Raw genomic sequence first — 11,066 nt, 5'->3', positions numbered from 1 at the left:
TCTATGACGTCTATGACTGATGCCAACAGATTATAAAATAAAAATAATCATGATGTTTTTATCTCAGATGAAGAATTATATAGATATGGCATGCGCGTTCACCCGTAAGGGACAGATAGAGAGTACTATAGACTATACCTATATATATGTAAAAGGATTGGGGTTACCAGTTATTTGTTTTGTCCCGAAAATGAATAATTACGATATAATTTAATATAGACCAATTTATATATTCCCAATTAAATTGTAATTAATAAACGTAATAAATATAAAAAAACAATGCGTAATTTTTGTTTATGTGACTAAGATTAAGTAAACAGATTTTTTTAGTAATACTTAGTCAGGTCATAAATTCTGTCACATGTTTAATATAAAATAATTGAAACAAGTTTATTCATTATGTGACCATTTATATACCAAAATGAACTTAACAAAACATAGATTCTTATGACACTAAAGTTTATTCAAAATGACATCCGTGATTTTGAATGCAGGCCTTCAATCTGCTCGGCCAGTCGTCTATCACAGCACGAACGAGGTCCATGTTAATATCGGCGGCTGCCTTAATCAAGGATGTCTTGAGTGACTCCAAAAAAAGAATTTCCCGATATTTTTTTCCCGCGTACCGCTTCAACAAAGCGCGGCATCTCTTCAGTCTTAGGTCCATTAGACGAGCATTCAAACGATGTCCTATTTTTCTTCGATATGCACGAAGCCCTAAGTCTTCATAAAAAGCTACAAAAAACATACCAATATTTTAGTCATATAATTTTAAATTACTCTGTATATCATTACAGTGAACACTACATGTAAAACTACTTAATATTAAACTATTTTGATTGTAATTTCTAAGAAACAAAATTTACATGGGACAAATTAAAAAGCATACTCTTTAAAATCAACGGGATAAGAAAGTATCAAATATTTAAAAACACAGCATATACCAGAATTAAAAACTCCTTTTGAAATCTGTTGAAAATAGTATAAAAAATGTGAATTGTTTCATTTATATACATTATACATACTATAATTTATTTCCCCTAAATTCAGGGTAATTTTTACAACAAGATGGTGGTATTATTTTTACGGGTAATAACCAACCAATTTGAAAAGAAGTTTAATATGGCCGCTTGTTTCCCAGATCTACAGTATATTATTTGACACAAATGACATCTGCGTTTGGGCGCATAATGTTCGAAAAATACTATTTTATTTTAGCTGATTTTACCCGTATTTTAACATATTAGTTATTACAAAGACTGTAAAGAACAACTAGTTTGTATTTTCTTCCTTATTTTGTATGAATACATGTGAATAAGTGCGTAGTTTCAGTACTTACGAGTGAAAGGTTATGTTTTTCTCTTTTCGCTCACTACGGCTTTTACAACCGACGATACAGCAGTATATCATGTTTTATAAACTTTACCTTACTAAAACTGTAATATCAAAATATTTTTGCACAATTACAGCCACTAAGTACTCACAATTTTCGAAAAATAGCACGAATGTCAAACTTTGTTAGGGACAACCTAGGTTGTTTGTAGGGGACAACCTTTGTTCCAAACAAAGCCCAAACCCTGGTACGCAGAAAGGGACGGAAGATAGTTATCCCTGTCTTTGTCACGTCACAGGAATTGTGTATAACTGTATCTCTCTCACTTACGGTATTATTATTACCGTGTCATAGACTTGGTTTTTATAGATGGGTATGCATTGACCTCTATACAGGATTGGCTATAAACCGTGGTATTTCGTGCCTTTTTGATGATATTTTGGTAGTGACGATGCGATTGGTTGCGGAGGTGAAGATTAGAAACAACAATAGCGATAGGATAAACTGTAAGGCTCGAAACCTGCCGATTGATTTTACCTGCCAAACGACTTACGCTCTACGATGTCACAGGTTCGTACACCGGCACCGCCTTGCCAAAGCCTTTTTGTCAAGATCGTTATGAGAGAAGTCGCTTTGATTTTGAAGATAGCGGGGCAAATAGATTTTGATGGGGCTATCTTAAAAAGTAGCGTATGTGTGCGAAAGTAACTTACCCCATATTTTTTATTCTGCACTGACAAAGTCGCGGGCAACAACAGCTAGAGTCAGTGTAGTGGAGTACAGGGGTTAGATTGCAATCAATAAAACAAATATATATATTAACATTAATATTTAATTTAAATAAGCGCTGTAAAATGAGTCGGTTACATTTCGCACTAAATAAGGCAACATTGTAAAATTTTGATTATCGTTTAGATTATCGTAGTGAAGATATAACGGATTAATTCGTTATCGTATGGTTATGTTCGTGCTTGTGTGTGTACTTCTTTTTATTCTTCGACAGCTTGACCTTCACTTTGACCTTCACTTCCAACTTCTTGCGAAGCTCGTTGAGTTCAGGATCCTCGTCTAAGTCCCAATCTTCATCTGACTCAGATGAGTCGGACTCGGATTCTGATTCGGGTTCCTCTGTTGTCGGAGGGGATGAAGTTGTAACATTCGTAGGAGGGCTTGTTGTAATTGTAGGCAAAGCAGTTGTTGTCGTGTTTGGAGAAATAGTGGTGATGTTGACAGGCGGGGTTGTGGTAGTGATGTTTGTTGGAGCGGAGGTCGTGCTTGGTGGCACTGTTGTAAATCCAGGATATTCGGTTGTTGTGGTAGTCGTCGGCGGAGTGGTAGTGTTAGTCGGGGAAATAGTGGTTGTTGTTGGAGCAATAGTGGTTGTGATTGTTGGAATAGGCGTTGTGGTAGTCATCGGAGCACTAGTGGTAGTGTTTGTAGGGACAGGCGTAGTAGAATTAGTTGTTGGAGCAGTAGTGGTGGTATTAGTTGGGTAAGTAGTGGTAGTTGTCGGAGCACTAGTGGTAGTGTTTGTAGGGACAGGCGTAGTAGAATTAGTTGTTGGAGCAGTAGTGGTGGTATTAGTTGGGTAAGTAGTGGTAGTTGTCGGAGCACTAGTGGTAGTGTTTGTTGGGACAGGCGTAGTAGAATTAGTTGTTGGAGCACTAGTGGTGGTATTAGTTGGGTAAGTAGTGGTAGTTGTCGGAGCACTAGTGGTAGTGTTAGTTGGGTAAGTAGTGGTAGTTGTCGGAGCACTAGTGGTAGTGTTAGTTGGGTAAGTAGTGGTAATTGTTGGAGCAGTAGTGGTGGTATTTGTTGGGTAAGGAGTGGTAGTTGTCGGAGCACTAGTGGTAGTGTTTGTTGGGACAGGTGTAGTAGAATTAGTTGTTGGAGCACTAGTGGTAGTGTTAGTTGGATACGTAGTGGTAGTTGTCGGAGCACTAGTGGTAGTGTTAGTTGGGTAAGTAGTGGTAGTTGTCGGAGCACTAGTGGTAGTGTTAGTTGGGTAAGTAGTGGTAGTTGTTGGAGCAGTAGTGGTGGTATTAGTTGGGTAAGTAGTGGTAGTTGTCGGAGCAATAGTGGTAGTGTTTGTTGGGATAGGCGTAGTGGAATTTGTTGTCGGAGCACTAGTGGTAGTGTTAGTTGGGTAAGTGGTGGTAGTTGTTGGAGCACTAGTGGTAGTGTTAGTTGGGTAAGTAGTGGTAGTTGTCGGAGCACTAGTGGTAGTGTTAGTTGGGATAGGAGTAGTAGTAGATGTCGTCGGAGCAACAGGGGTAGTAGTTGGAGCATCAGTAATTGTTGTGTTAATAGATTCGGTAGTAGTGGTGTTGGGAGAAACAGTTGTAGTAGTCGTTACAGGAGCATTGGTTGTAGAGGTCGATGAAACAGTGGTTGGGGCGTCGGTAACAGTAGCATTCGTTGTCTCCGTCGTAACAGTTGTGGGTGCTGTGGTTGTAGTAGTAGTGGTTGGAGCGACAGTTGTAGTTGTAGTTGTCGTAGTGGTAGTGGTTGTTGTAGTAGTAGTGGTTTCCTCTATGACATCAAATTTAATGCCAGTGATTTTTGTTAGCCAGTCGTGGTAGGCTCCAACACGCACGAAACCTGTATGACAAATAATGACATTATTTATTTATTTAAGACATTTACAGTATTTCTTAGCAACTAAGAAATCCTGGTTACGCAACATCCGAAAGTGGGCAGTAAATACGAGTGTCGACTAACTGTTTCGCCTCGCAAGAGATAGGATTATATTTGGATAACTAACTGCCAACCTTCGTTAGTCGGAGAGGCACCTCAAAAGGAAGAAGAAGGAAGTTTAGGAACTTCGTGGGACTAAAGCGTAGAGATGTGTCTCTCCTTATTTACCTTACTCTTATTTGTTACAAATAATGTTGGAACACTTCTGGTTGTTGCATTTGTTAAGATGCTCGTTCTATTTTTATATTATTTTAATAGCATTATTGATGTTCTTAGCATTACCTGCAGGCATACCACCTCCGCAAGGCCAGGGTCCAGTACCAAGGAATGAGGTGATACCAACTAATACGGTGGCGTTATTTCTGCCCTCATAAACTAATGGTGCGCCTTCGTCATCCTGTAGGAGAGAATAGGTTAGGAATATTCTAGTAAGTGTGATGCTTGTTACAGGTAAAAGGTTGATTGATCATAAACAAATTTTGTTCCTGTTTTGTCTGTACCTTCTTTTTTTATATAAAGACTCATAATATCATTTATAAAAGTGATCATCTTCTCCTAAGACCGACTACAACGCTAGAGCAACTACGAATGAGATCTATGGATGTAATTTTAAGGAAGTTGAAGTTCAAATAGTGTGCTATATAAATTAGTGTACTCACAAGGCAATGAGATTTCATAGTGACGGCGTCCTGGCTCGCACACAGCGTGGCGTCATTAACGAGAGCGCCGTATATCCGCTTGCAGGCGTCGTTCGTGATGCCGTTTAGGTACAGCCAATGCAATCTCTCAATCGGCCCTGGAGAACGAGAACATGATGTCACGAGGATTCGAAATTAAGCCTTATTAAGTGTTTCCATGGTCAGACAGGTGCAAACGAAACAGTATCTGTGTCCATCCTTCAGACTCACCACGAGTCGGCTACTTCGAGCTTAAAAAATTGCGTCAGTGGCCGTCAATCGGTCAGCATCTCTCACCGTGAAAACGCGACTTTACTTCTTTGGCTCAAGGAAAAAAATGTAGTGTAACTCACCTGTAGGTATTCTCCTTCTGTAACCGCTGACTTTTACTATAACATTGCTAAATTCCATGTTAGCTTCGGAAGATGCCTGGATGCGTATAGCTTGTACGTTTGCTGCACAGAAAGAAAAAAATATTTAATATCTTCAGTCGCTTAAGTAACTCAGTAAAAGGATATCAGCATATCAGTTTGTGTCACTCTCTCTTCTTTCGTACTTACGTGACAAAGCGACATCAGGGCTAAGTCGCAAAAGGGCGATGTTGTTGGGCTGCGCGGTGGGGAACATGGTGTTGTACAGTTCGTGAATGTGGAACTCCCGCGTCTCCGCGACGTATTCGCTGGCGCTTTCGGTTATGCCTCCGATACGGACTGTGGCACGCGCAGCACTGTTGAGGAAAGCAGAAAATGTTGTACTATGAATAACAAAAGGTAAATATAATTTATATAGCCACAAACCAACAATGATAAATCACAAATTATTAGCGGGATTCAGGTCTAAGAAGATGAGACTCTTTTTACTATCTATTCAGTCTCCTTTCCATTACTGTATACTTAAATTACACATTAAAATATAGTCAAAATACTTATTCAATTTAATTGGTAAGCATTTTGCTGAAACGTCATTATCTTAAGTCAGTGATACAAAAGAAGCAGTAACAAGTACCAACTGTTCACAGAAATACTATGTAAAATTTAACAAGACACTTACTCAGCAACGCAATGCGCGGCAGTAAGTACCCAGCCGCGGTCGATAAGTGCACCACTGCAGACCCTCGGCCAGCCATACCGCGTAATGATGCGCAGCTTTGCGTGATGCGGGAACTGGCCGGGCTGAGCGTACCACTCCGAATCCCAATGGGGCTCGACTGACGAAAAATGAAATAATCGCATTCGTCCACTGATGTAAGTGCTAGAGGAATCCAAAGAGGGCCTTAGAGTCTGATGCTAGAGCGCCTCTATTATTCTCAAATCTGTGACAATTCCCTTCCTAAAACCCTTTCATTCTTATTGTTATATCGGTCATTTCAAAACTAATGAAGTAACTACTTAATTACGAATTCTGTTTATGGTCTTCTTACTAATATTATAAATGCGAATGTATGGATGGATGGATGTTTGTTTGAAGGTATCTCCAAAAAGGTACAATAGATCTTGATGAAATTTAGTACAGATGTGGAATATAGGCTGGAAGAACTGCTTTTTGATTTTTTAATTCCGCGTGGACGGAGTCGCGGGTAAAAGCTAGTAATTTATCAAAATAGTAATTCTTACACAGAATAGAAGACAAACAGTAATATTTCAATCAAGAAAATAACATGGAAAATAAATACATCTCATAAGATTTTTGTTTCTTTCATGTGCATCAAATAAAAATATGAGTCTTACTTTCAGGGTTCACATCTTGATCATCGTCTGGAATATATTTTGCACCAATCTAGAAAAAAAGATTACAAACAGAATCAATGGCTGCTACGTTTCAGGGATAATGTGCAAATTGATAACTTTTCAGGAGATGTTTCAACCATATCGGCAAATAGGCCGCGTAAACCCTTTTACAACAGAAAAAAATTGCAGTTAAACGTGTATTTTTCTTTTTAGCCGACTTCAAAAAGAAGGAGGTTATCAATTCGACTGTATTTTTTTTTTATGTGTGTTACCGCGAAACTCCGCCCCTGGTGGTCCGATTTTGATAAAAAATATTTTAATCGAAAGGAAGTGCTTGCAGATGGGTCCCATTTTTTTGTTTTTTTTTAACTTGTGAGAAAATAAATTTTTCCTCTAATAAGTTTTGTTATCTTGTTTCCGACGCCGACTTTTAATCAGGATTAATGTTATCGTATTATCGTTACAAAAAGAGATAATGAAGGAAAATCCTGAAAAAATTAATTTAAATTATCTAAATCAGCTTTAGATTGGATAAAAAGATAATTGTCTATTAATCTAATATTATAAATGCAAATATTTGTATGGATCGGTCGATGTTTGATTGAAGGTATCTTCAGAACGGCTGCATGAATCTGGGTCGACATTGCTTCAAATAGAAGTTAATACAGCCTACCTTGCTGAATTAGAGTTGTGTTTTTGTATTTCCGCTGCCGTAAATCTCATGAGAAAAACAAATCAATTGACAATAAAAGACATCAACAGCCAGTGAAATTTGTGAATATAAATTTTAATTTCCATTGAATTCGCCTATATACTTAATCTTACTAATATTATAATTGCGAAACAATGGATATTGGTTAGAAGGTATCTCCAGAACGATTCAACGGATCACAATGAAATTTGGCACACATGTAGAACTTAGTTTGCAAGAACAATAGGATAGGCTACTTGTTAAGATTATTCTAATATCGCGCGGACAAAGTTCCCGACAAAAGCTTGTCTAATATATAAAATTCTCGTGTCACAGTTTTCGTCACCGTACTCCTCCGAAACGGCTTGACCGATTCTCATGAAATTTTGTGAGCATATTCAGTAGGTCTGAGAATCGGCCAACATCTATTTTTCATTTTTTTTTTAACTGCGCGCGGAGTCGCGGTCGCCAGCTAGTAGTTTAACCCTTAATTCGATGGTGTCCAGTGTGACGAACAACTAATTAAAAAAAATCTACTGAACTAGTTTAGAGAAAAATACATAAGATTTTGATTTTAGTGCATAGGTAACATATAACAGATTTAGTAAAAAATATAATTTGAATAATAAAACACTCAAAATGTCAGTTTTTGTCGAAAGTGGCGTCGACGCCGAAGTAATCTGTTTTGCTCAGGGTGTTTTTGTTCTATTTTTATTGATTTTTACTAAGTTTTAGACCATGTCTGTATTAATTTATATTGCTGATACTATATATATCTAGAAAATAAGATAATCACGAGCTTCTACACTCATTTTCACTATTTTATCTCGCTCTAAATCTCTTGTCCGTCACACCGGACACTGTCGATTACTACGTGAAACTAGCTGTCCGGTGTGACGAACATTGCCAAATACGCTACGATTAACGCCTTTTTGTTACATTTATTGTTTTTTGCACAATATCACATGTGGTTGAATGTATTCTTCTATAAATGCTTATTTTGTTGTTTTGCGTTTTTACAGAAGCATTTGCATGGACGCATTAACAAGATTTTAGCTTTAGTACCAAAACATCGTGCCCCATCTGAAGCTAGTAATAAATCACCAAATCACCCTCACCAGATCCATATTTTTCATCTTCTGCACCTTCAATAACTTCTTCTTTGGAATGGCTTAATTTATTAGACATTGATGAATTTGAACATGAAAGAGACTTTGAGCCCTAAAAGTAGTAAAAAGACTACTGTCTTTTGCATGAAATGTGACGTAAGACTATGTTTTACAGGGAAGAACCCTCGTAATTGCCATTTGAAATTTCATACAAAATAATTTTTATATTCATAGTCATATTTGATTACAATTATTAATTAATTTTTGTTTTTGGTGTGTATTTGTTGTATTTATCATTTCTGTTAGTCATTTGGTAGAGTCCGCCCCAACGGACATGTTGTTTCGTTACATACTTGACAATGTCCGCTGTGACGGACATGTGGTTTATCATAAACTGTCCAGCACTAATTTTTTTTAGCATTTTTCCTGTACTTATTTCATATCCAAAAATATGACTTTACTATAAAAAAACAGTTTTTTTGTTACAAAAAATTTCGTCGAATTAAGGGTTAACAAAAATCTTCTTCTTAATTCTTAATTTCTTACTATGGGTTTCGAATGCGTTGACAGTTGCATTGATATAATTATATTGTCTCTGTTTTTTTCAATGAGAGTGCAAGGGATGAAAATACATTTGAATACTAGGAGTCACTGTAGTCGAAACGCATAGACATCTAGATTACGGAAGTACATACGTAATAATTTAGCGCTCATTCACACGGGCGCTTTTTTTGACGCCGCGTTAAATCTCCGTATTGGCGACTCTCGAACGACGAAGGATTTAAAATAACTCTTGTTCCGTTAGCCTGTGCACAAAATGGAACACTGCGCGATCAAAAAGCGTCGCGTTGTAAAAGAGCTGCTCTATGAAAATATACATGGAAATCTATTTGTCTGGTAGAACGCTTTTTAACACGCGATAAAATAATAAACGTGCGAATCGGGCCTAATTAAATAAAAATTAATTAACCAAACAAGTGAACGAACGAACTTCTTACTAAATAAATGCGAATGTTTAGATGAATGTTGGTTGGAAGGTATCTCTAAAATGGCTCAACTCAACGGATCGATGAAAATTGGTACAGTTGTAGAACATAGTCTGGAAGAACACATAGGCTACTAATTAAGTTTTTTTTAATCGTGTGCGACAGCTAGTTAGTTAGTTAAATGAAACTTACCAAATTGGTTGCTAAAACTATTAGGATAATATGCGTTATTCGCAACATCTTTCCGTCCACTGAATTAAAATATTTAATTGTCACTTATAAGTAAAAGTTTTATCATATCAGCTTAGCAATCGGCATTTTAAATAGAAATAAAAGAAAATCATAATGATGAATAAGTTCTGATATAATCTGTAATATCTAGCAATTATGTTTATCGATAAATATGACAATTGCGTGTATCTACAATCTTCTTCCTGACTTCAAACGTTATGAATTTAGATATATTTGCTACTTAAGTATTATTTTCCATGTATCCCCTTCATCGTCAGCAAGTCTTTTGGACTCAACTCCAAGTTACGTTTGTCTACACCAGGGATTCCCAAAGGGGTCGATATCGAACTTAAAGCATTACTAATTCTCACTCTGTCTTCTATTGACCTAAGTCAGAATGAAAAATAATAATAATAACAATAATTGATCTTAAAAGTAGATAATTTAGCCATGGGGGGTCTGTCGTAACGGTTCATTTTGGAAAAGGGGGTCACTTGTCCAAAATAGTTTGGGGATCCCTGGTCTAGACCATAGTCAACCACGCTGGCCTAGTGCGGATTGACTTCACTCAGAACATTGAATTTAAACACCGTAACAACGTCGGAAATTCAACATGTGAAATTTGGTGGTACACATTGATACGTGCGGTGGTCGAACCAGGATCTGCAGATTACAAGTCAAGCACTTAATCCCTGAGACACTGATGTTCCCCATTAGTTTTCCATAAATCACTTAAACTACTCATTTTAATAAATGGATTATCTAAGATTATCTGTATTACTCCAAAAATACTGTTAGACACTGTTTAGTTAAACACGCGTTTTAATCCTTTGACCGCTGCTGATTAGGGCGCTAGAGTCTAGGTTTAAAAGGGTTGCCGTATGTTTAAGCTAAAATGTATTTGAAACACTAAGTTTTTTTTTATTTTATAGTATATATTTAAACTTCTCATTGATGACGTAATGTTTAATCTATCTATATCTATATATGTAAAATAAAGTCGTGTTAGTTACACTATTTATAACTCAAGAACGGCTGAATCGATTTGACTGAAAATTGGTGGGCAGGTAGCTTAGAACCAGGAAACGGACATAGGATAATTTTTTACCCCGTTTTCTATTTTTTATTCCGCGCGGACGGAGTCGTGGGTAAAAGCTAGTTATAAATATAAACATATCTTGAAAAGCATATAATAGGACGTTATAAAGTTTATCACGTTATCTCGTTATTCAGGCTAAAGATTTTTTCAGGAAAGAAGATAAAGAAAAACAATATCTATAAATATTTAAATCTATTAGGACAGTTATAAATACAATATTGGAGACACATAATAATAAACATGAATTATAAAGATTAATGTTTATTGGTACTACTATTTGTAGCCCGCGACTCCGTCCGCGCGGAATTAAAAAAAACCTTATTATGCACCTATATGTTCTTCCAGACTGTGTTCTTCATCTATACCAAATTTTATCGAGATCTATGCAGCCGTTCTAGAGATACCTTCAAACAAATATCCATCCATCCATCTAAACATTCGCATTTATAATATTAGTAAGAAAGATACTATTTATGAAAAAAGATATAGAAAATAAAATACCAAAAGTATTGATTT

At 36.7% G+C, this 11,066-nt stretch overlaps 1 protein-coding gene across 1 annotated transcript; it reads right to left on the bottom strand.

The window, feature by feature from the left end:
• Nucleotides 1-2,193: 2,193 nt before the first annotated feature.
• Nucleotides 2,194-9,504, bottom strand: LOC106714502 (mucin-5AC-like). The gene is made up of 9 exons (XM_045683084.1): nt 9,413-9,504; nt 6,435-6,483; nt 5,758-5,914; nt 5,268-5,434; nt 5,061-5,162; nt 4,690-4,826; nt 4,313-4,427; nt 3,163-3,934; nt 2,194-3,027 (listed from the first exon to the last, which is right to left on the bottom strand). Exons 1-9 carry the CDS (start codon nt 9,458-9,460, stop codon nt 2,274-2,276), a joined length of 2,301 nt encoding a protein of 766 aa, XP_045539040.1. The 5' UTR covers nt 9,461-9,504; the 3' UTR covers nt 2,194-2,273.
• Nucleotides 9,505-11,066: the final 1,562 nt, after the last annotated feature.

Source organism: Papilio machaon, chromosome 21 (assembly GCF_912999745.1).
Source record: "Papilio machaon chromosome 21, ilPapMach1.1, whole genome shotgun sequence".
NCBI lineage: Eukaryota > Metazoa > Arthropoda > Insecta > Lepidoptera > Papilionidae > Papilio > Papilio machaon.
The sequence above is the reverse complement of the archived record's forward strand: the minus strand, read 5'-3'. Positions and strand labels throughout refer to the sequence as shown.

What these genes read in the sequence shown, in the direction of transcription:
- LOC106714502 (XM_045683084.1), bottom strand. Translation starts at nt 9,460, where the DNA reads ATGTTGCGAATAACGCATATTATCCTAATAGTTTTAGCAACCAATTTG. An exon ending in TAGTTTTAGCAACCAATTTG is followed by an intron (nt 6,484 to 9,412) that starts GTAAGTTTCATT and finishes CTTTTTTTCTAG; the next exon opens with ATTGGTGCAAAATATATTCC. An exon ending in TCAAGATGTGAACCCTGAAA is followed by an intron (nt 5,915 to 6,434) that starts GTAAGACTCATA and finishes ATTTTTCGTCAG; the next exon opens with TCGAGCCCCATTGGGATTCG.